Source organism: Bombina bombina, chromosome 2, assembly GCF_027579735.1.
Source record: "Bombina bombina isolate aBomBom1 chromosome 2, aBomBom1.pri, whole genome shotgun sequence".
Taxonomy (NCBI): domain Eukaryota; kingdom Metazoa; phylum Chordata; class Amphibia; order Anura; family Bombinatoridae; genus Bombina; species Bombina bombina.
The window spans coordinates 855934589-855961430 of NC_069500.1; the positions used below are offsets into that span (position 1 = coordinate 855934589).

The 26842-nt window shown below is 38.6% G+C and overlaps 1 protein-coding gene across 1 annotated transcript in view; it reads right to left on the reverse strand.

Annotated features, from left to right (window-relative positions):
• ADGRL3 (adhesion G protein-coupled receptor L3) overlaps nt 1–26842 on the reverse strand; it is a 1741359-nt gene that overhangs the window by 1119623 nt on the left and 594894 nt on the right. Inside the window, exon 5 of the mRNA XM_053703187.1 lies at nt 5104–5213. Coding sequence (XP_053559162.1) covers nt 5104–5213 — 110 coding nt within the window. The remainder of the gene's footprint in view (nt 1–5103; nt 5214–26842) is intronic.

Sequence of the window (26842 nt, forward strand, 5' to 3'; positions counted from 1 at the left end):
ACTTTTGTTCCTTATTGTGATGAAAGGAACGAAAACGATTATTAGACCTAAATTTACCTTTAGATTTTGTATCCTGTGGTAAAAAAGTTCCTTTCCCTCCAGTAACAGTTGAGATAATAGAATCCAACTGAGAACCAAATAATTTATTACCCTGGAAAGAAAGGGAAAGCAAAGTTGACTTAGAAGACATATCAGCATTCCAAGTTTTAAGCCATAAAGCTCTTCTAGCTAAAAATAGCTAGAGACATATACCTGACATCAACTCTAATGATATCAAAGATGGCATCACAAATAAAGTTATTAGCATGTTGAAGAAGATTAACAATGCTATGAGAATTATGATCTGTTACTTGTTGCGCTAAAGCTTCTAACCAAAAAGTTGAAGCTGCAGCAACATCCGCTAAAGATATAGCAGGTCTAAGAAGATTACCTGAACATAAGTAAGCTTTTCTTAGAAAGGATTCAATCTTCCTATCTAAAGGATCCTTAAAGGAAGTACTATCTGCCGTAGGAATAGTAGTACGTTTAGCAAGAGTAGAGACAGCCCCATCAACTTTAGGGATTTTGTCCCAAAATTCTAATCTGTCAGATGGCACAGGATATAATTGCTTAAACGTTTAGAAGAAGTAAATGAATTACCCAAATTATTCCATTCCCTGGAGATTACTTCAGAAATAGCATCAGGGACAGGAAAAACTTCTGGAATAACTACAGGAGATTTAAAAACCTTATTTAAACGTTTAGATTTAGTATCAAGAGGACCAGAATCCTCTATTTCTAATGCAATTAAAACTTCTTTAAGTAAAGAACGAATAAATTCCATTTTGAATAAATATGAAGATTTATCAGCATCAACCTCTGAGACAGAATCCTCTGAACCAGAGGAACCATTATCAGAATCAGAATGATGATGTTCATTTAAAAATTCATCTGAAAAATGAGAAGTTTTAAAAGACCTTTTACGTTTACTAGAAGGAGGAATAACAGTCATAGCCTTCTTAATGGATTTAGAAACAAAATCTCTTATGTTAACAGGAACACTCTGAGTATTAGATGTTGACGGAACAGCAACAGGTAATGTAACATTACTAAAGGAAATATTATCTGCATTAACAAGTTTGTCATGACATTCATTACAAACAACAGCTGGAGGAACAGATACCACAAGTTTACAGCAGATACACTTAACTTTGGTAGATCCAGCACCAGGCAGCATTTTTCCAGAAGTATCTTCTGACTCAGTGTCAATCTGGGACATCTTGCAATATGTAATAGAAAAAACAACATATAAAGCAAAATTGATCAAATTCCTTAAATGACAGTTTCAGGAATGGGAAAAAATGCCAGTGAACAAGCTTCTAGCAACCAGAAGCAATAAATAATGAGACTTAAATAATGTGGAGACAATAGAGACGCCCATATTTTTTAGCGCCAAAAAAGACGCCCACATTATTTGGTGCCTAAATGCTTTTGGCGCCAAAAATGACGCCACATCTGGAACGCTGACACTTTTGGCGCAAAAAAACGTCAAAAATGACGCAACTTCCGGCGACACGTATGACGCCGGAAACTGAAAAAAAAAAATTTGCGCCAAAAAAGTCTGCGCCAAGAATGACGCAATAAAATGAAGCATTTTCAGCCACCGCGAGCCTAACAGCCCACAGGGAAAAAAGTCAAATTTTAAGGTAAGAAAAAAATTGATTTATTCATATGCATTATCCCAAATATGAAACTGACTGTCTGAAATAAGGAACGTTGAACATCCTGAGTCAAGGCAAATAAATGTTTGAATACATATATTTAGAACTTTATATAAAAGTGCCCAACCATAGCTTAGAGTGTCACAGAAAATAAGACTTACTTACCCCAGGACACTCATCTACATGTAGTAGAAAGCCAAACCAGTACTGAAACGAGAATCAGTAGAGGTAATGGTATATATAAGAGTATATCGTCGATCTGAAAAGGGAGGTAAGAGATGAATCTCTATGACCGATAACAGAGAACCTATGAAAGGAGATCATTGAATTCAAATAGGCAATACTCTCCTCACATCCCTCTGACATTCACTGCACGCTGAGAGGAAAACCGGGCTCCAACCTGCTGCGGAGCGCATATCAACGTAGAATCTAGCACAAACTTACTTCACCACCTCCATAGGAGGCAAAGTTTGTAAAAACTGATTTGTGGGTGTGGTGAGGGGTGTATTTATAGGCATTTTGAGGTTTGGGAAACTTTGCTCCTCCTGGTAGGAATGTATATCCCATACGTCACTAGCTCATGGACTCTTGCTAATTACATGAAAGAAATTACAAATACCACCTCTACTGGAAAGTGGTACAAAGTTATGACTAACTAATGAACATTTAACTAGCCATTTAATGAGTGCATGTGTTTATGTGAATCTATAATACACACACCCTAAAATTAATATATATTGCAACAACGCTTACTGCAATGCAGTTTAAATCAATCACAACCATTATATTTATGACTTTTATCCTTTGAATTTAAATATTTAATTGATATTTATTGCTTTAAAACACCTTTTATATTATTTTTTTTATTTTGTTTCTTTGTGGGGGAATATTTGCAATAACTTTTTCTTAAAATAGCTGTCAAATCTGTTGCTAGGTTACAACATGCACACTCTTCTACAGTTCACCAGCAGGAATCGCTGTTTTACACATGCCCAGTAAAGAGCTTCTCTGAGGTCATGTAACAGCATGCAAAGAAAACAACCTAGGTTTAAACATGGTAGTTTCTTATGCATCCTGCAGGCAGTGAAGTTATGTCCCTTTAATGCGTACTATGCTTTTCTGGAGGCCTAACTGCAGTAATCTTTATATTCCCTTAGTTGTGCTGTCTTAAGTTGCTTGTGTATTGAGGCATTCATACTCTGGCATTTGGCTCACTGTTTTGGGAATCCCGCCTTTCACTTCCACTTTCCTGACCTAGGCTTGAATTTTTTTGTGAACATTTATTACCAACTCTGGCCTGTTTCTGACTAAGCTTCTATTACTGCTTTTGTATTGTATTTGTTTGAGCCGGTTTTTACCTGTACTACTTGACTATGTTTCTCTACTCTCATGATTTTATACTACTCAGCCCATCTTCAAGGTTTTAGTATTACATTGATAACTGTGAAACTATGTCTAGAGAGTACAGTAAGTAGCATCTAATGTACAATAACACTAATGCTAATCAAGGAGAAGGATGTGTGGTAGTAAAGAAAGATGGGTATATGTATTTCTTGTTGTGGCTATGGTTATCTGCCATCGAAATCTATATTTCTATAGTTTTAATAAATATTGGGAAGACTTGTTGGGCCTGCGGTTTCTAAATTTGACACTTGTTATTGCAAGATTAACATTTCTATAAAATGAAAATAATTATTATTAGCTTTCTTAAATAATATCTGTGCTACTTTGTCCCAGAATTATTTGCAATCAACTTGAAGAAAATGGTTGCTAAGCCTTGATTTTAATAATCACATTACGTGCCGATCATGGAGATCTTTAATCATTAATCACATTCTTCAAATGCACCAGGATCAATTTTTAACACACACACAGATAGATAGATAGATAGATAGATAGATAGATACATACAAACTGCTAGATAGATACATAGATACTGAGATACTGGCTGGCAATTCCTCAGTTAGTAAAGTAGTTATCTTCAGAACAAAATTAGCATACATTTTGCTGTCAAATTATTCACATCTAGTATTACAATGTTTTATTGAGCAACATCACTGTATATTAATATAGTACAGGAAAAACTATTTTGCTTGTTTATTATTAATTTTACACGCATCTCAAATAGCTCTGTAATCACATTATTAGTTGTCAGTAATCAAACAGACAATTATGTTGCTTACTTTTTTTGCAAAATTGAAAATAACAAGCACAACATATATCCTATTAAAGAATTTAAATTTAATGAAATCATTTTTTTTTTATTAATCATTCCAAATTTTTCAGAGCAGCTATTGAAAAAGTTTTAATGAACTATCCATTTAAACTGACAAAAAGTAATAAACATACTAGAAGTGGAACCCTAAATTAGTTATTTAGAGTACCCAAGAATTACTTAAAGGGACATGAAACCCAAAAAATTATTTCATGATTTAGACTGAGCACACAAATTTAAACAACTTTCCAATGTACTTTTATCTAACTTGCTTTGTTCCCTTTGTATACTTTGTTTAAAAGCATATCTAGATAGGCTCAGAAGCTGGGAGCTAGCTACTGATTGGTGGCTGCACATATGTGCCTCTTGTGATTGGCTTACCAATGTGTTCAGCTAGTTCCCAGTAATGCATTGCTGCTTCTTCAAGAAAGGATTCTAATAGAATGAAGCAAAATATATAATAGAAGTACATTGAAAAGTTGTTTACATATGTATGCTTTATCTGAATTATGAAAGAAAATATTTGGGTTTAATGTCCCTTTAACTTGTTACAGTGCTTTTTAAATGGAGAAATAACTTCCAAAAAGCAATATAGAAAAAAGAAGAAAAAAAAACAAAAAACATTATGGGGACCACAATTCTTCAGAAAATCAACATTAAAGGGACTCTATATGGATTTTTGTAGATAAATAATTTAATACATGTTTAAATGATTGTGATAAACCCCTGTTTTTCCTAGAAAAAAAAAAACAACCTATCTAGGATGTCCCATGTCAGACAGAATGACATCCTTTCAAATAAACAGTTATCAAATAGTAATGTTTTAGTTTAGAATATATGGAATTCCTTGAAAAAGTGCAGTAAATGTCTATATAGTTACAGGGAAGAAGAACAAGCTCTTCCCTAATTCCAGCTGTTCTTATAATTTATATATTTAGGCACCTGTGTCTTGTAAAAATGAGAAAGTAGTGTATACTTCACTTCAATGGCAAACATGTTCTGCACTTCTCATGCTTGGGCAACAAGGTCAGAGCAAGAATGAGAGAAATCAGGGTAATCACTGTGGGAAGATCCTATTATCATGTTATTCTATTATTTTGATAAACCTGTGTGCTTACTAATGTCATTAACAAATTGTGTTTAAAAAAAATGCACAACAATGTTCATATAAAAATAGTATATACATACTGTATGGGACACATTCATACTGGACCTCCAGGTACTTATACGTTCCCGGACATGGATCAGGAAACACATCTGGACCAGCTACCACAGCACACTGTGTACGGTTATTGCATCTGGGGGGGGAAAAATTGTTTTAAGCTTCCAATAAAAACAGAGACTGTATTTGCATTTCATTAAGTCTCAAGCAAATATTATTTTTAAAAAACATTGAAAAATATGCACCAGTTAAGCCACATGCTGCTATATTATTTTATAATGAATTAATCTTTAATGTTATATTTCAAATGGTTCTCTAAGAAAACTACAAACAAATATTAATTAGAACGCTTAATTTTTAGATTTACAGTATGCCACCTTTATTTTATGTAAATCAATAGCATTTAAAGGGACATTCCAGCCAAAATTGGAAACCACATTGATGTATTTCAGTTTTGAATAGAAGCATTTTTGTAATATACACGTATTAGCAAAAATGCTTCTAATAAAAGCTATAGCTGTATTTAAAGTGTATTTAAGTATGCACTGTGCACCGGCATTTTTAACACATCACTTACTCAGAGAGCCTAAGCTGCTTATATCATCTGATAATAACTCAATTTGTTATGTGCTGACATGATTACAAGCCCCACTGGCACTCTGAGCTGCTGCAATATTTAAAATGCTGGTGCACTGAGAATATCTAGCTATGCTTCACATGCATGTGCAGAGAAAAATGTTAACACTAAAACAGTGATAACTTTTACTAGAAGCATTTTTGCCAATAAATGTATATTGCAAATATGTTTATATTCAAAAGATGTAATTCATCTATGTGCATTTCATTTTTTACTTGAATGTCCCTTTAAGTTTTCACATCACATTCTGTATCACTTTATTATAAAATAAATGAATAAATAAAGCATAGTCAAATGGACTAACTTGCTGCAAGGAGGACAAATGATTCTAAGTCCTTACATTAAAGAGCCATCATACCCAAATGTTGAAACACTTGAAAGTGATGCAACATAGCTGTAAAAAGCCAACTAGAAAATATCACCTGAACATCTCCATGTAAAAAAAGAAAGATATTTTACCTCAAAATGTCCTCAGTATCCACATCCCATTGTAAAGGACTTTAAAGGGACACTGAACCAAAAATGTTTCTTTTGTGATTCAGATAGAGCATGAATTTTTAAGCAACTTTCTAATTTACTCCTATTATCAAATTTTCTTTATTCTCTTGGTATCTTTATTTAAAATGCAAGAATCTAAGTTTAGATGCCGGCCCATTTTGGTGAACAACCTGGGTTGTCCTTGCTGATTGGTGGAAAAAATCCATCCACCAATCAAAAAGTGCTGTCCAGAGTTCTTAACCCAAAAAAAGCTCAGATGGCTTTTATTTCAAATAAAGATAGCAAGAGAACAAAAAAAAATTGATAATAGGAGTAAATTAGAAAGTTGCTTAAAATCGCATGCTCTATCTGAATCACAAAAGAAAAAAATTGGGTTCAGTGTCACTTTAAGAAGCAAATCAGTATGCCTGTTCTGGGACAGGCAAGGGAGTGAGCCTCGTGCTATTTCCCTATTCAGTTTAAGGAAGTTTACTATGAAATCTCATGAGAGTTGTCAAATCTCCTGAGATCACAGTAAAAGAGTTCATGACCTCAGCACTGCTGAAGCTGATTGGCTGCTGTTCATTTCTTCATTTTTTTGTAGGTGAAGCACATACAGAGTTCGCCTAGCCTTGGATAAATCTAGCACTATGTGCGCAATTGTCTCTACAAATAAGAGAAAATATGACCTATTAGAGATCAACTCTGGAGATCAACTTTTGGTGGTTTTGGCAACTGTGTAGAACATGTCTCAAGTTCACACAGTACAAGATACTCAGAGATTGAGACTACAAGCAGGGAGAAGTGTACTGAAGAGAGTTGACTCCATTAGACATTTTACCTGCAGAATTTATCAAAATGTCTACTAAACAGTGAGCTCCAAATTTCCGGGCACAAACTAAGCGAACAATGACCAAGATATAGTTTATAATATTACTTTACCAGCAATAAATACATAAAGGAGAAACTACTCACTATCTACAAGAGATCTATTTTTCACATAGACCCATCTATATCTCCCTTATCATGAAGGGTAAAAACCAAACTGTGAAGGATTGTCTTTCAAAAGCACAAGCAAAGAAGAAGCATACTACAATTACAATAGATTCAACAACTATTTTAGCAAATGAAGAACAAGAAACTATAATGGAAAAAACTCAGGAAGAACAAACGATCACTACTTCTCATATACTTATCCAACAAATCAAAGAAGTATTTCAAGCTAAATTGAAGTCAGCATTGAATGAATTGAAAGCCGACATTTTAAGACTTGGGCAAAGAACAACATTGTTGGAAGATAAAGTTGACGAAATAATTGAGGAAATCCCAACAATCCAAACCACACTATCAGACCAACAATGGAAGATTTTGCAATTAGAAAATCAACTAGAAGATCTCGAAAACAGATCTCAGAGATCAAATATTTGAATAAGAAACTTCCCAGAATCCTATGACAATCTTCCGGAGGTTTTACCTCAAATTTTCCACAGTCTAATACCGGGGACAGAAGAGATGTTCCTACTAAGTGAAATGCTGAAACATTTTCATCTACAGATTGAGGATGCTCCTTCACCATTACCTCAGAGACCTCCACGGAAACAACTGCAACGAATATGGAACAAAGCTACCAGAACTCATGCTACACAGCCAAAGACCCAATTGTCCAATGGAAATGAGCCTGGCTAGATAAGGTAATATTTGACTTTTAATGTATTTAATCTCAACGGAGATAGCCCAGAAAGGCCCTGAGATAATCTGTTCCAAATTAAGAAGAAAACAATTGGGATTGTGAACTCAATTTTAGTGTATAGTTTTAACATATATAAAATATGATGAACAAATGGAAAAAAAACACACTTTTTTTTTAACTTTGACCCCCAAAATCTGTTGCACATCTCCATCCACCAAAAAACACCCATGCTTAATAGTTTCTAAATTTTGTCCTGAGTTTAGAAATACCCAAGTTTACATGTTCTTTGTTTTTTCCAAGTTATAGGGCTATAAGTACAAGTAGTACTTTGCTGTTTCAAAACCATTTTTTTTAAAAAAAAAAAATAGCTATAGTTACAACGTAACACTGATATCTGTCAGGAATCCCTGCATATCCCTTGACATATCTATTTTTTTTTTAGTAGACAACCCAAAGTATTGATTTAGGCCCATTTTGGTATATTTCATGCCACCATTTCACAGCCAAATGCGATCAAATAAAAAAAAATGTTCACTTTTTCACAAACTTTTTCACAAATTTTAGGTTTCTCACTGAAATTATTTACAAACAGCTTGTGCAATTATGACACAAATGGTTGTAAATGCTTCTTTGGGATCCCCTTTGTTCAGAAATAGCAGATATTTATGGCTGACACGTTACCTTTTGGTAATTAGAGGGCCGCTAAATTCCGCTTTGCACCAAATTTGTATAAGGCACAGCAGTGAAGGGGTTATCTAGGCCCATTTTGATATATTTCATGCCACCATTTCACCACCAAATGTGATCAAATAAAAATAAATAAAAACAATTGTTCATTTTTCACAAACTTTAGGGTTCTCACTGAAATTATTTACAAACAGCTTGTGCAATTATGGCAGAAATGGTTGTAAATGCTTCTCTCGGATCCCCTTTGTTCAGAAATAGCAGATATTTATGGCTGTGGCATTACTTTTTGGTAATTAGAAGGCTGCTAAATGCCGCTACGCACAACCTTTGTATTAGGCACAGCAGTGAGGGGGTTAATTAGGGAGCTTGAAGGGTTAATTTTAGCTTTAGGGTAGTGTAGTAGACAACCTAAAGTATTGATCTAGGCCCATTCTGAAATATTCATGCCACCATTTCACCGCCAAATGCGATCAAATAGAAAAAATCGTTAACTTTTTCACTAACTCTGGGTTTCTCACTGAAATTATTTACAAACAGTTAGTGCAAATGTCGCACAAATGGTTTTAAATGCTTCTCTGGGATCCCCTTTGTTCAGAAATAGCAGACATATATGACTTTGGCATTGCTTTTTGGTAATTAGAAGGACGCTAAATGCCTCCCACCTGACACATCCCACACCCTGATCCCTCCCAAACAGCTTTCTTCCCTCCCCCATCCCACAAAGTCTGCCAGGTGTTTTTTGTTTTTATTTATTTAAAAAAAAAAAAAAATCATTCTGCTGTGTAGGATCCCCCCTTAGCCCCAACCTCCCCCTGATCCCCCCCCCCAAAGAGCTCTCTAACCCTCCCCCCACTAACTCTTCACCATTTTGGGTACTGGCAGCTCTCTGCCAGTACCCACTTTGAAATAAAATGTTACTTTTAAAAAAAAAAAAACTCTTTCTGTAGTGTAGCTGCCCCCCTCCATACCCTACCCCCCTCCATACCCTACCCCTCCGCCTGCCAGATCGGTTTTATAAAGTATCCACTCCTCCACTGCCCCCCACCACCCTCTCCCAGTATTCTCTACCACCACTTTGCTTTTTTAATATGCCTAGATTGCGGGCGCTTATGTGCACCTGTCCCTGACCTCCTGCGCGCACCCGACATGGGTGGGCAACCCACCCACCTCCCTACAGCTGCTCCTACCCACCAACGATCGGCACCATCGCTGGCCGATGCAGAGAGGGCCACAGAGTGGCTCTCTCTGCATCGGTGTGCCTAAAAAGGTATTGCAGTGATGCCTCAATATCGAGGCATCATGACAATACCTTGAAAGAGGCTGGAAGCGGTCAGGATCACTTCCAGTTGCTTGAAACCCCTGACAACGTACAGGGTACGTCGCTGGTCTTTTAAGACCAGTTTGTGTAAGACGTACCTTGTACGACATGAGTCATTAAGGGGTTAACCTAACAGTTGGATAGATCCCTAGTCCAACAAAATCTTCTTTCAGAATTTTAAGTGATCTCCCAGATAGCATGTATTTTTACTGCAAGTTTGAAAATAAGTTGCTAATGTCTTGCTAGACTTGCCAAGCTTCAAAAGTTTGCTGCACATTTGTAGCAAGTCTGCATTGGAAGTCTCCAGAATAGACATGCTTTACAAATTTTCTGCAAGTTTGCTGCAAGTGTGTATAGCATGTATTTTTTTTCTTTAAAAATTTGAAATGAATTGCTAAACTCTTGCTAGACTTTTCAAGCTTCAAATGTTTGCTGCACATTTGTTGCAAGTCTGCATTGAAAGTTTCCAGAATAGACTTGCTTTATAAATTTGCTGCAAGATTGCTACAAGTGTGTATAGCATGTTTTTTTTATTTAAAAATTTCAAATGAATTGCTAAACTCCTGCTAGACTTGCCAACCTTCAAAAGTTTGTTGCACATTTGATGACAGCCTGCGTTGAAAGTCTTAAAAAACATAATTTATGCTTACCTGATAAATTTATTTCTCTTGTGGCGTATCCAGTCCACAGATCATCTATTACTTGTGGGATATTCTCCTTCCCAACAGGAAGTTGCAAGAGGATCACCCACAGCAGAGCTGCTATATAGCTCCTCCCCTAACTGCCATATCCAGTTATTCGACCGAAAACAAGCTGAGAAAGGAGAAACCATAGGGTGCAGTGGTGACTGTAGTTTAAAATGAAAAAATACCTGCCTTAAAATGACAGGGCGGGCCGTGGACTGGATACACCACAAGAGAAATAAATTTATCAGGTAAGCATAAATTATGTTTTCTTTTGTAAGGTGTATCCAGTCCACGGATCATCCATTACTTGTGGGATACCAATACCAAAGCTAAAGTACACGGATGAAGGGAGGGACCAGGCAGGTACTTAAACGGAAGGTACCACTGCCTGTAAAACCTTTCTCCCAATAATAGCCTCCGAAGAAGCAAAAGTATCAAATTTGTAGAATTTTGAAAAAGTATGAAGCGAAGACCAAGTCGCTGCCTTGCAAATCTGTTCAACAGAAGCCTCATTTTTATGTTTAAATATTTTTTATTAGCAAATTATTAGTTCAATTACGATACACAAAGGAGAAAAAATAAATAAATAACAAGAAAAGAAAAATTAAAAAAAAAATTGAAAGACCCCTGATTTTTCCAGCTAATGTTTCAATGAGACATATTTTAAAACATTAGGAAGTTACCATTTTAACATATCCAAATAATATTCCCCCCGTTACCTCCTATATAACTTAATGTACTTCGCTTGTCCCAGAGAAACAACTCGGATTGTAGAGGATCCTGCTAAAGAAATCAAGTTTCAGGTACTACCTGTTGGTCATCCATTTCGGGACTCTACTCCAGGGGGGTTGCAACATAAATATTATCAGGTAAACTCTTTATCTAATGAAAAACCCAAAGAGAGTAGACTAAGCTGGAAGTAGCTTATCTATAGTGGTGATCAAATAAAACTTTTAGGGAAAGATAAATAACTTTTCCTAGATCTCCATTCCAGTAATTAGGGTCCAGGGGGGGTAGGGGGAGGGAAGGGAGAGGAAGGGAAGGGGGGGGGGGAAGAGAGTGTCCCCACTCCCGGCGATCCTCCGAGCCTTACATGTATTGTCTAATTATTATGTTTAGGAATCAGGCCTAGTCGTCTGTTTAGATCTAGGAGGTGTTGAGTTAGTAATCCAATAGTACCATATCTTCTGAAAAGTGGCCTTGTTATTTAGCGTGTCTGCTGCAAGTTCATACATAGTGTAGGTGTAGCTTATTTTATTGTATATTTCCGGCCATGAGGGTGATCCCACCTTCCAATATTTTGCAATGCCGATCCTTGTCACTGTGCAAAGGATTCTAATGAATGTGTTAAGGTATCTATGGAATTTGTCTATATGTTCGTGTAGTAATGCCTGGTGAATGGTAAGTGTGATCTCTTCCTCCAACAATCGGCTAATCAGGGCTGATAGGTTCTGCCAGATCCCCTGGATCTCTCTACAATCCCACCACATGTGTCTGTAGGTCCCTAATTCACCGCAACCTCTATAGCATAAGTTGCTGCCATTCGGTTGCATATGAGCTGTCCTTACTGGGGTCAGATACCATCTAAATATCGTTTTCATTACATTTTCTTTTAGATCCATACTAATTAAGCCTTTATCAGCTCCTTGTATCATTTCCTCCCATTCCTGTATCTCTTTACTCATATTCAGGTCTTTCTCCCATGCCCCTATAACCGTGGATTTAGTCCTGTCTGGGGGTGTTTGCAGCGCTATGTATATTCTAGAAATATTATGTTTAACTCTGACAGGACTCGTGCCACATGTCTCCAACACCGTGGGGCGCCCACCCTTTGATTTTAACAAGAAAGAGTGCAGGGAGGAACGTAACTGAAGGTATAGGTACCAGTGTAATTTTATAGGTGTAAGTTTTGACTGCAGTTGGGTGAAGGGAAGTAACTGTCCCCTCTGTACCACATCCGCCACTCTATAGAGTCCCTTGTTCTCCCACTTAGCCACCAATATACGAGAGTCTCCCGATAGTAAGAGTCTAATTGGTGTCAATAAGGAGGATTTAGGAAATAAGTCTGTTCTTTTAAGTGCCTGTGTCCAAGTTTTCATGGTCAAGTCTGAAGTATATGTCTTAATATGTGTCCTAACAGAGTGTGATGGGAGTTCCCATAGAATTGAGTCTCTTTCCTCCCACCCCCCCAAATCCCTCTCCAGAAATACCCATGTAGCCTCCTCCGATCTTCTCAGAAGACAAGATTCTTGGGCTAGTCTCGCGGCCCTATAGTATTCTAAAAGATCTGGAGCTCCCACTCCCCCTACTCCTCTGCCCCTGCAGACTACTTGTTTCGCTATTCTAGCCGATTTTGGCCCTCTTATAAAAGTTAGTATTTCGGCTTGCAGTTTAATAATGTCCATGTTAACAAGTTTAATGGGGAGGGCTCTGAAGAGATATAAGATGCGCGGGAGTAGGTTCATTTTGACTATTGCTACTCTACCCATCCAGGAAAAACCACATAGCCTCCACTTCAGGAGATCTTTTCTAAATTGAGTGAGGAGTGGAGTGTAATTATATTTGTACAGGGATTGCATCTGTGTTGGGAGATTGATACCCAGATATCTAATGGTTTTTGTGGCCCACCTAAATTCAAAGTTAAGTTCAATTATTTTCCGGGTATGTGGGGGAATGGCCACCGGGAGGAGTTCGCTCTTCTCCACATTTATTTTATATCCCGAAATGTCTGAGAAGTCGTTTAGTACCATATGTAAGTTAGGCAGTGATATGAGTGGATTGGTAATGGTGAGCAGGATATCATCCGCAAATAAAGTTAGTTTATATTCAGACTGGGCCACTCTGACTCCCGAGATGTCTGGGTGTGCACGAATCTTGGCCGCCAGTGGCTCAATGCAGATGGCAAACAATAGGGGTGTCTTGTCCCGTTCAATATGGGGAAAAGGATGGATCTGTACCCCCCCCGCAGTTACCTGAGCCCGTGGATTTGAAAGAAGCCTCATTTTTAAAGGCCCATGTGGAAGCCACAGCTCTAGTAGAATGAGTTGTAATCCTTTCTGGAGGCTGCTGGCCAGCAGTCTCATAGGCTAAGCGGATTATGCTTCTTAGCCAAAAAGAAAGAGAGGTTGCCGAAGCCTTTTGACCTCTCCTCTGTCCAGAGTAGACAACAAACAAAGCAGATGTTTGATGAAAATCTTTAGTAGCTTGTAAGTAAAACTTTAAAGCACGAACCACGTCCAGATTGTGCAATAGACGTTCCTTCTTTGAGGAAGGATTAGGACACAAAGACGGAACAACAATCTCTTGATTGATATTCTTATTAGATACCACCTTAGGTAAAAACCCAGGTTTGGTACGCAGAACTACTTTATCTGCATGGAAGATCAGATAAGGAGAATCACATTGTAAGGCAGATAACTCGGAAACTCTACGAGCCGAGGAAATAGCTACCAAAAAAATATAATTTATGCTTACCTGATAAATTTATTTCTCTTGTAGTGTGTTCAGTCCACGGGTCATCCATTACTTATGGGATATATTCTCCTCCCCAACAGGAAGTTGCAAGAGGATCACCCAAGCAGAGCTTCTATATAGCTCCTCCCCTCACATGTCATATCCAGTCATTCGACCGAAACAAGACGAGAAAGGAGAAACTATAGGGTGCAGTGGTGACTGGAGTTATAATTTAAAATTTAGAACCTGCCTCAAATAGACAGGGCGGGCCGTGGACTGAACACACTACAAGAGAAATAAATTTATCAGGTAAGCATAAATTATGTTTTCTCTTGTTAAGTGTGTTCAGTCCACGGGTCATCCATTACTTATGGGATACCAATACCAAAGCTAAAGTACACGGATGATGGGAGGGACAAGGCAGGAACATTAAACAGAAGGAACCACTGCCTGTAGAACCTCTCCCAAAAACAGCCTCCGAAGAAGCAAAAGTGTCAAATTTGTAAAATTTGGAAAAAGTATGAAGTGAAGACCAAGTTGCAGCCTTGCAAATCTGTTCAACAGAGGCCTCATTCTTAAAGGCCCAGGTGGAAGCCACAGCTCTAGTGGAATGAGCTGTAATTCTTTCAGGAGGCTGCTGTCCAGCAGTCTCATAGGCTAAGCGTATTATGCTACGAAGCCAAAAAGAGAGAGAGGTAGCCGAAGCCTTTTGACCTCTCCTCTGTCCCGAGTAAACGACAAACAGAGAAGAAGTTTGTCGAAAATCTTTAGTTGCCTGTAAGTAGAACTTCAGAGCACGGACCACATCTAGATTATGCAAAAGACGTTCCTTCTTTGAAGAAGGATTAGGACATACGGATGGAACAACAATCTCTTGATTGATATTCTTGTTAGAAACAACCTTAGGTAAAAACCCAGGTTTAGTACGCAGGACTAACTTGTCTGAATGAAAGATCAGATAAGGAGAATCACAATGTAAGGCAGATAACTCTTCGAGCCGAGGAAATAGCCATCAAAAACAGAACTTTCCAAGATAAAAGCTAAATATCAATGGAATGAAGGGGTTCAAACGGAACACCCTGGAGAACTTTAAGAACCAAGTTTAAGCTCCACGGAGGAGCAACAGCTTTAAACACAGGCTTAATCTTAGTCAAAGCCTGACAAAAAGCCTGGACGTCTGGATTCTCTGCCAGACGCTTGTGTAAAAGAATAGACAGAGCAGAAATCTGTCCCTTTAGTGAACTAGCGGATAAGCCCTTTTCTAAACCCTCTTGTAGAAAAGACAATATCCTAGGAATCCTAACCTTACTCCATGAGTAACTCTTGGATTCACACCAATATAAATATTTATGCCATATCTTGTGGTAAATTTTTCTGGTAACAGGTTTCCGAGCCTGTATTAATGTATCAATAACCGAATCCGAAAACCCACGCTTTGATAGAATCAAGCGTTCAATTTCCAAGCAGTCAGCCTCAGAGAAATTAGGTTTGGATGGTTGAAAGGACCCTGAATTAGAAGGTCCTGCCTCAGGGGTAGAGACCATAGTGGACAGGACGACATGTCCACTAGGTCTGCATACCAGGTCCTGCGTGGCCACGCAGGCGCTATCAGAATCACCGATGCTCTCTCCTGTTTGATCCTGGCAATCAGTTGAGGAAGCAACGGAAAAGGTGGAAACACATAAGCTATGTTGAAAACCCAAGGGGCTGCTAGTGCATCTACCAGCACCGCTCCCGGGTCCCTGGACCTGGATCCGTAACAAGGAAGCTTGGCATTCTGGTGAGATGCCATGAGATCCAGATACGGTTTGCCCCAACGAAGAATTAGTTGGGCAAATACCTCCGGGTGAAGTTCCCACTCCCCCGGATGAAAAGTCTGGCGACTTAAAAAATCCGCCTCCCAGTTCTCGACGCCTGGGGTGTAGATCGCTGACAGGTGGCAAGAGTGAGACTCTGCCCAGCGAATTATCTTCGAGACTTCCAACATCGCTAGGGAACTCCTGGTTCCCCCTTGATGATTGATGTAAGCCACAGTCGTGATGTTGTCCGACTGAAATCTGATGAACCTCAGTGTTGCCAACTGAGGCCAAGCTAGAAAAGCATTGAATATTGCCCTTAATTCTAGAATGTTTATTGGGAGGAGTTTCTCCTCCTGAGTCCACGACCCCTGAGCCTTCAGGGAGTTCCAGACTGCTCCCCAGCCTAGTAGGCTGGCATCTATTGTTACAATCGTCCAATCTGGTCTGCGAAAGGACATTCCTTTGGACAGATGAACCCGTGATAACCACCAGAGAAGAGAATCTCTGGTCTCCTGGTCCAGATTTAGCAAAGGGGACAGATCTGAGTAATCCCCGTTCCATTGACTTAGCATGCATAGTTGCAGCGGTCAGATGTAGGCGCGCAAATGGCACTATGTCCATCGCCGCGACCATTAAGCCGATCACTTCCATGCACTAAGCTACTGATGGGCTTGGAATGGAGTGAAGGACACGGCAAGCATTGAGAAGTTTTGATAGCCTGGACTCCGTCAGGTAAATCTTCATCTCTACAGAATCTATAAGAGTCCCTAGAAAAGGGACCCTTGTGAGTGTTAACAGAGAACTCTTTTCCACGTTCACTTTCCACCCATGCGACCTCAGAAATGCTAGAACTATCTCTGTATGAGACTTTGCATTTTGAAAACGTGACGCTTGTATCAGAATGTCGTCTAGGTACGGAGCCACCGCTATGCCTCGTGGTCTTAGTACCGCCAGAAGAGAGCCCAGAACCTTTGTAAAAATTCTCTGGGCCGTAGCCAACCCGAAGGGAAGGGCTACAAACTGGTAATGCCTGTCTAGAAAGGCAAATCTTAGGTACCGATAATGATCTTTGTGAATCGGAATGTGAAGGTAGGCATCCTTTAAATCCACTGTGGTCATATATTGACCCTCTTGGATCATGGGTAGGATGGTTCGAATGGTTTCCATCTTGAACGATGGAACCCTTAGAAATTTGTTTAAGATTTTTAAATCTAAGATTGGGCTGAAGGTTCCCTCTCTCTTGGGAACCACAAACAGATTTGAATAAAACCCTTGCCCCTGTTCCGTCCGCGGAACTGGGTGGATCACTCCCATCACTAAGAGAATTGTAGAAATGCCTCTTTCTTTACTAGGTTTGTTGATAACCTTGACAGATGAAACCTCCCTTGTGGAGGAGAAGTCTTGAAATCCAGAAGGTATCCCTGAGATATAATCTCCAGCGTCCAGGGATCCTGTACATCTCTTGCCCAAGCCTGGGCGAAGAGAGAGAGTCTGCCCCCCACTAGATCCGTCTCCGGAAAGGGGGCCCTGACTTCATGCTGTCTTAGGGGCGGAAGTAGGCTTTCTGGCCTGCTTGCCCTTGTTCCATGACTGGTTGCTTTTCCAACCCTGTCTGTAACGAGCAGTAGTTCCTTCCTGTTTTGGAGCGGAGGAAGTTGATGCTGCTCCTGCCTTGAAATTACGAAAGGCACGAAAATTAGACTGTTTGGCCTTTGATTTGGCCCTGTCCTGAGGAAGGGTGTGCCCTTACCTCCAGTAATGTCAGCAATAATTTCCTTCAAGCCGGGCCCGAATAAGGTCTGCCCTTTGAAAGGAATGTTTAACAATTTAGACTTAGAAGTTACATCTGCTGACCAGGATTTAAGCCAGAGCGCTCTGCGCGCCTGTATGGCGAATCCGGAATTTTTAGCTGTAAGTTTGGTTAAATGCACTACGGCATCCGAAACAAACGCATTAGCCAGCTTAAGGGTTCTAATCTTGCTCAGAGACTCATCCAATGGTGCTGTGCGAATCGTCTCTTCCAGAGACTCAAACCAGAATGCCGCTGCAGCAGTGACAGGCGCAATGCATGCAAGAGGCTGCAATATAAAACCTTGTTGAATAAACATTTTCTTAAGATAACCCTCTATTTTTTTATCCATTGGATCTGAGAAAGCACAGCTATCCTCCACCGGGATAGTGGTACGCTTGGCTAAAGTAGAAACTGCTCCCTCCACCTTAGGGACCGTCTGCCATAAGTCTCGTGTGGTGGCGTCTATAGGGAACATTTTTCTAAATATCGGAGGAGGGGAAAAAGGCACACCGGGTCTATCCCACTCCTTACTAATAATCTCTGTAAGCCTCTTTGGTATAGGAAAAACGTCAGTACACACCGGCACCGCGTAGTATTTATCCAGCCTACATAATTTCTCTGGGATTGCCACCGTGTCACAATCATTCAGAGCCGCTAACACCTCCCCTAGCAACACGCGGAGGTTCTCAAGCTTAAATTTAAAATTTGAAATTTCTGAATCCGGTCTCCCCGAATCAGAACCGTCACCCACAGAATGAAGCTCTCCGTCCTCATGTTCTGCAAATTGTGACGCAGTATCAGACATGGCTCTCGTGTCATCGGCGCGCTCTGTCCTTAACCCAGAACTGTCGCGCTTGCCTCTTAACTCTGGCATATTGTATAACACTTCTTTCATATCATTAGCCATATCATGTAAAGTGATTTGTAAGGGCCTTGATGTACTTGGCGCCTCAATCTCACGCACCTCCCGAGCGAGAGACGAAGGTACTGACACGTGAGGAGAGTTAGACGGCATAACTGCCCCCTCGTTGTCTGGTGATAATTTTTTAAGCGGTACAGATTGATTTTTCAAAGTAACATCAATACAATTGGTACACATATTTCTATTGGGCTCCACAACGGCTTTTAAACATAATGAACAAGCAGATTCCTCTGTATCAGACATGTTTAAACAGACTAGCAATGAAGCTAGCAAGCTTGGAAAATATTTTCAATAAGATTGCAAGCAATATAAAAAACGCTGCAGCGCTTTTAAAAAACACAGTTGAGTAACTAAAGAATAATTCAGTTAAAGTCAACAATTCTTTAAATGTATTAAATAGCAGAGGATTGCACCCATTAGCAACCGGATGATTAACCCCTCAGTACCCAAAAAAACGGATATCAAATTAATATAAAACGTTTTTATCTAACACACTGTCACAGGTCTGCTGTGACTGATTACCTCCCTCAAAAAACGAATTTTGAAGACCCTGAGCTCTCTAGAGACGTCCTGGATCAAGGAGGAAGAAGCAGGAAGACTGTGCTAGAATTTTAACTGCGCAACAAGGCGCTAAAAAGAGGCCCCACCCGCTCATTTACAACAGTGGGAGACCTGTTATAACGGTTTCTATGCAGAAATATACGTTAGCCATGTGGAAAAAAATTCATGCCCAAAGGATTTATCACCAAAGTACCTCACAAAACGAATAACATGCCAGTAAACGTTTTGAAAATAAACTTATTTAAATGTCATGCAAAGTTATCACTAAGCCTGCAACCAGTCGCTACCACTGCAGATAAGGCTTAAGCATTATTTCAGTATTAACAGTATTTTCACAGTCAAATTCTAGTCCCTAGAAAATAACTCTACTGTGCATACATTTATCAGCCTGATACCAGTCACTACTACTGCATTTAAGGCTGTACTTACATCATACGAGTAACAGCAGTATTTTCTTAGTCAATTCCATTCCCAGAAAATATTGTACTGCACATACCTCATTTGCGGTGGACCCCGCATGCTATTCCCATGTTCTGAAGTTACCCCACTCCTCAGAATGTCGAGAACAGCCAGTGGATCTTAGTTACGCCTGCTAAGATTATAGAAAACGCAGGCAGTTTCTTCTTCCAAATACTGCCTGAGATAGAAAAAAACGCACACACCGGTGCCATTTAAAATAACAAACTTTTGATTGAAGAATAATTAAGTAAAAACCCCAGCTCCTCTCGCGACCTCATTCTTTGTTGAGGGTTGTAAAGAGAATGACTGGATATGACATGTGAGGGGAGGAGCTATATAGCAGCTCTGCTTGGGTGATCCTCTTGCAACTTCCTGTTGGGGAGGAGAATATATCCCATAAGTAATGGATGACCCGTGGACTGAACACACTTAACAAGAGAAAAGAACTTTCCAAGATAAAAGTTTGATATCTATGGAATGAAGAGGTTCAAACGGAACCCCCTGAAGAACTTTAAGAACCAAATTTAAGCTCCAAGGTGGAGCAACAGGTTTAAACACAGGCTTGATTCTAACTAAAGCCTGACAAAATGCCTGAACGTCTGGGACATCCGCCAGACGCTTGTGCAAAAGAATAGATAGTGCAGAAATCTGTCCCTTTAAGGAACTAGCTGACAATCCTTTCTCCAATCCTTCTTGGAGAAAAGAGAATATCCTGGGAATCCTGACCTTACCCCATGAGTAGCCCTTGGATTCACACCAATAAAGATATTTACGCCATATCTTATGATAGATCTTCCTGGTTACAGGCTTTCATGCCTGAATTAAGGTATCAATGACTGACTCTGAGAAACCACGCTTTGATAAAATCAAGCGTTCAATCTCCAGGCAGTCAGCCTCAGAGAAATTAGATTTGGATGGTTGAAAGGACCTTGAAGTAGAAGGTCCTGTCTCCGCGGCAGAGTCCATGGTGGAAAGGATGACATGTCCACCAGATCTGCATACCAAGTCCTGCGTGGCCACGCAGGCGCTATCAAGATCACCGATGCTCTCTCCTGCTTGATTTTGGCAATCAGACGAGGGAGCAGAGGAAACGGTGGAAACACATAAGCCAGGTTGAAGGACCAAGGCGCTGCTAGAGCATCAATCAGCATTGCCTCGGGGTCCCTGGACCTGGATCCGTAGCAAGGAAGCTTGGCGTTCTGGCGAGACGCCATGGGATCCAGTTCTGGTTTGCCCCAACAATTAATCAATTGTGCAAACACCTCCGGATGGAGTTCCCACTCCCCCGGATGAAAAGTCTGACGACTTAGAAAATCTGCCTCCCAGTTCTCTACACCCGGGATATGGATAGCTGATAGGTGGCAAGAGTGAATCTCTGCCCAGCGAATTATCTTTGAGACTTCTAACATCGCTAGGGAACTCCTTGTTCCCCCTTGATGGTTGATGTAAGCCATAGTCGTGATGTTGTCCGACTGAAATCTGATGAACCTCAGAGTTGCTAACTGAGGCCAAGCCTGAAGAGCATTGAATATCGCTCTCAGTTCCAGAATATTTATTGGAAGGAGTGACTCCTCCTGAGTCCACGATCCCTGAGCCTTCAGGGAGTTCCAGACTGCACCCCAACCTAGAAGGCTGGCATCTGTCGTTACAATTGTCCAATCTGGCCTGCGAAAGGTCATACCTTTGGACAGATGGACCCGAGATAGCCACCAGAGAAGAGAATCCCTGGTCTCTTGATCCAGATTTAATAGAGGGGACAAATCTGTGTAATCCCCATTCCACTGACTGAGCATGCAGAGTTGCAGCGGTCTGAGATGTAGGCGTGCAAACGGCACTATGTCCATTGCTGCTACCATTAAGCCGATTACTTCCATGCACTGAGCCACCGAAGGGCGAGGAATGGAATAAAGAACACGGCAGGAATTTAGAAGTTTTGATAACCTGGACTCAGTCAGGTAAATTTTTATTTCTACAGAATCTATCAGAGTCCCTAGGAAGGAAACTCTTGTGAGGGGGGATAGAGAACTCTTTTCCTCGTTCACCTTCCACCCATGCGACCTCAGAAATGCCAACACTATGTCCGTATGAGACTTGGCAATTTGGAAGTTTGACGCCTGAATCAGGATGTCGTCTAAATAAGGGGCCACTGCTATGCCCCGCGGCCTTAGCACCGCCAGAAGCTACCCCAGAACATTCGTAAAAATTCTTGGAGCTGTAGCTAACCCAAAGGGAAGAGCTACAAACTGGTAATGCCTGTCTAGGAAGGCAAACCTGAGAAACCGATGATGATCTTTGTGTATCGGAAAAGGGCCTTTAAGAGAAACAAATTTTGTCCGAATTTGAAAAACAGTGAAAAAAGGCAGTAAATCAAACGAAATTTTTACAGTGTGTATAATAAGCTAACAGAGCATTGCACCCACTTGCAAATGGATGATTAACCCCTTAGTTAAAAAAACAGATAAAAAAAATGTTTTTTGACAGTCACACCAACTGCCACAGCCTTGCTGTGGGCCTACCTTCCCCAACAAACGATTTTGGAAAGCCTAAGAGCCCTTTAGAGATGTCCTATAGCATTCAGGGGACTCCTGGAGGAAGCTGGATGTCTCAGTCTGTAAAAGTTACTGCGCAAAAAAACGCTAAATTAGGACCCTCCCACTCATAGTAACACAGTGGAAAGCCTCAGGAAACTGTTTCTAGGCAAATTTAAGCCAGCCATGTGGAAAAAACTAGGCCCCAATAAAGTTTATCACCAAAGTATATATAAAAACGTTTAAACATGCCAGCAAACGTTTTATATTGTAAATATAAAAGAGTATTACCTCAGAAAGTAAGCATGATACCAGTCGCTATTAAATCACTGTATTCAGGCTTACCTTACATAAATTTGGTATCAGCAGCATTTTCTAGCATTCACATCTTCTAGAAAAATCTTAACTGCACATACCTCATAGCAGGATAACCTGCACGCCATTCCCCCGCTGAAGTTACCTCTCTCTTCAGTCATGTGTGAGAACAGCAATGGATGTTAATTACAACCTGCTAAGATCATAGAAATCACAGGCAGATTCTTCTATTTTTCTGCCTGGGACAAAATAGTACAACTCCGGTACCATTTAAAAATAACAAACTTTTGATTGAAGCAAGATAACAGCTACATTTCACCATTTTCCTCTTACTACCTCCATGCTTGTTGAGAGTTGCAAGAGAATGAGAAATATATATATATATATATATATATATATATATATATATATATATATATATGTTATTTAAAAATAACAAACTTTTGATTGAAGCAAGATAACAGCTACATTTCACCATTTTCCTCTTACTACCTCCATGCTTGTTGAGAGTTGCAAGAGAATGAGAAATATATATATATATATATATATATATATATATATATATATATATATATATATATATATATATATATATATTTGCCTTACAGTTATACTTATAATAACACCATCTAATAATAATTATTAAAATAAATTATTGCATAAAAAAGTTATAAGGGCTCAAAGATGCGAGGTCTCAGGTGTTACAAAAACAAAACAGGCTAAGGGCTTTAACATAGAGATTACATACAGGTCTAACCCTGTAAAACATGCATCGTTAAGGGGGTTAACCTAACAGTTGGATAGATCCCTAACTCCAACAAAATCATATATACACATAAATACATATGTGCACATATATATATATATATATATATATATATATATATATATATATATATATATGAGAGAAGATATGTGTAGGTATGGAGCTGTAAGATACACCCAAAAGTAAATCTAAACGAGAGTGTTTAACTTGCAGCCTTCGAATGCCTATCAAGCGTGAAAAGTGCCCCTAAGTACTATTCACCTGATAGATTAAAAATGTGTATCAATAGGATGTAGGGTAAAGGGAAAAAGGGTAGTTATTCTAATGGCGCAACACTCTGGAAAAGAACCATATATATTTAGTGTTCTTCGGTAAATAGTTAGAAGTCCATGGTGTGTGGTAGTAGTGCTGCTAGAAAGATATTATACTAGCACAAGATACTAATAAATAAAAGAGTAAATTATATATATACAATCAAATATAATTGACTGTTAGGTGGATCATAAGTGTCCAAATAATAAAGTGTACTAATAAATATAATCCTAATGTATGATCCTGCCAGACCTGAGGCAAATATGATAAATAGTTGCAATAAGTGTTTACATCAGCTGGAGAAATAATAGTAATATTAGTATTAATATTAATCCTGCGTCTAGTTGTGACTGGTTGTGTTGGAAGGTCTCTCCAATATAATACTGTAATGTCAGATGACAAGGGATGTATTGAATCTATACAGCATAAAGTATGTGCTTATGCTAGTATTAGTACAATCGTGATTGTGGGAAAATATATATAAATGTAATTACACAAAAATATCACATATAACAGATACTGCTAGTACACTTTGCCGCTAGTATAATAATAATAAATCTATGGACATATAGATATAGCCCAAAGTCCAGCTAAAAAACTAAAATGGATGAAGCAAAAAATGCCAATACATAAAAATATAAAAATAAAAACAAATGAGATCAATAGTAAAATATGCACTCAGTGTAAACATAGCATAGGGTAAAATACAAGGTCCTGAGGAAGAAGGGCTAAAACGTTCATATCCCTTCGAAACGCGTCAGGATCTTGTATTTTACCCTATGCTATGTTTGCACTGAGTGCATATTTTACTAGTACAGCACCGTGTTCCCGCATTTGAGTAAAGGACATTTTACAGCTTTTAATTACCTCATATTATTGAGGACTCTTGATGTAAGCGTACATCCTTATATCCAAATAAATTGTGTGATATTTTTATACAGTGTTGCACTATTGCATGTCCTTTTTTCTTTTATGATTGCACTTACTATGGGAAGGAGCGGTGGGGAGAGAGACCAGCATTGAAAGAAGGCATACCTCTGCCTTGCAGCTGACACCGGGAAGGAGACTTATCTTAACACTACGCAGCACTTACCTCATGTGATTGAAGTGAAGGAGTGTAAGTATCAACTATCATAGACTTGACTACTAGTTTTGGACTATATATATATATATATATATATATATATATATATATATATATATATATATATATATATATATATATATTTGACCGCATTTGATCTCATTTGTTTTTGTTTTTATATTTTTATGTATTGGCATTTTTTTGCTTCATTCATTTTTGTTTTTTAGCTGGACTTTGGGCTATATCTATATGTCCATAGATTTATTATTATTATACTAACGGCAAAGTGTACTAGCAGTATCTGTTATATGTGATATTTTTGTGTAATTACATTTATATATATTTTCCCACAATTACGATTGTACTAATACTAGCATAAGCACATACTTTATGCTATATAGATTCAATACATCCCTTGTCATCTGACATTACAGTATTATATTGGAGAGACCTTCCAACACAACCAGTCACAACTAGATGCAGGATTAATATTAATACTAATATTACTATTATTTCTCCAGCTGATGTAAATACTTATTGCAACTATTTATCATATTTGCCTCAGGTCTGGCAGGATCATACATTAGGATTATATTTATTAGTACACTTTATTAGTTGGACACATATTATCCACCTAACAGTCAATTATATTTGATTGTATATATATCATTTCCTCTTTTATTTATTAGTATCTTGTGCTAGTATAATATCTTTCTAGCAGCAATACTACCACACACCACGGACTTCTAACTATTTACCGAAGAACACTAAATATATGTGGTTCTTTACAAGAGTGTTGCGCCATTAGAATAACTACCCTTTCTCACTTTACCTACATCCTATTGATACATATTAACCCTTTGCAGTTAAAGTGAAGGTCAATTTGGATGAATTAGTTTTTTTTTTTTTTTTTTTTTAAACTATTAAAAACAAGGGCACTTTATTCATCAAAATTGACATTTCACTCCTTTTCTTCAAAAACGTAGGGCTTGCGACGGGAGGAGGAAGCACTGCAGCGGTTGCCAGGATTAAAAGATAAGTTTTTGAAGAAAAGGAGTGAAATGTCAATTTTGATGAATTAAAGTAGCCCTTGTTTTTAATAGGTTTATTAAAAACCGGGCACTAATTCATCCAAATTGACCTTCACTTTAAGTAGATGAAAACATGTCAAACATATTTATGCAATATTTATATATCTATGCCTGAGAGGGGAGATTTTTATTATCAGGCCCTACATGTGCATTATAAAAAACTCAACTGAAAATGTTCTAGCTTCCTCTGAGTATTTTTTATTTACTCTCAAATAAAGAGACAAATGCAAAATTTGATTGTATTAAAAAAAAATGCAAGCCTAATTGACTTACACTTCATTTTTATTATGTTGATAGGTTTTGATTTACAATAAATTGTTTGAAATTACTATTACATTTTGAATTGTGTGCTGCGTGAAATAGATTAAAAATGTTGACGAGTGGAGGCCTACTGAATACATATTAAACTGCTATAACAACATTGCAATTTTATATAATTAGTATAAAGAGATGTTATCAGTTATACTTGCTATGTTAAAGTGATGGTAAAGTTGAGGTGTTTGCTTAAACCTATCCCAAATACATATAGGCTATATATTATAGTTGCTATTTTATTTTATTTATTTATTCCTAAATATGTATACATTTTTATTTTATTTATTTCTGCTTATCACTCCTTTCTCCACCCCCTTCTATTTCCTTGTTTGTAAATTCAGTCATGTAGAGAGCGGTCCCACCCACTCTCTACGTAGGCATCCGGACTCACTCACAAAGTCAGCAAAAGTGTGCATGCACAATTCTCCACTTTCTGCTCAGATGTAAACAATAACAAGATTAATTTTTAACAGCTGGAGCAGACAACAGTGTTGCCGTACTCAGTGGATGTGATCATGATCCCCTTGACTGAACGAGATTCAGTCTATAAAGTGTATGTCGTCTGATTCCCTGTGCTCTGACAGTGCATGCATTTTCCATGAATGCGCATGGAACAGGCACAAAAGGAAGCACAAGCGTATAGCATCAAGGGGGTGTATTGAATTCATAAATGGGCACCTATCGGCTGGAATATCAATTGGACAAAGGAAGATGTGCACAATTGCTGAGGGTAAGCTGAATATAGCGAGACAAGACAAAGTGAAGTTTATTTTTAACTGTTTTTCCATTAAAGGGACAGTAAAGTAAAATAAAAATCTTTCATGATTTAAATAGGGCATGTTATTTTAAACAACTTTCCAATTTACTTGTATT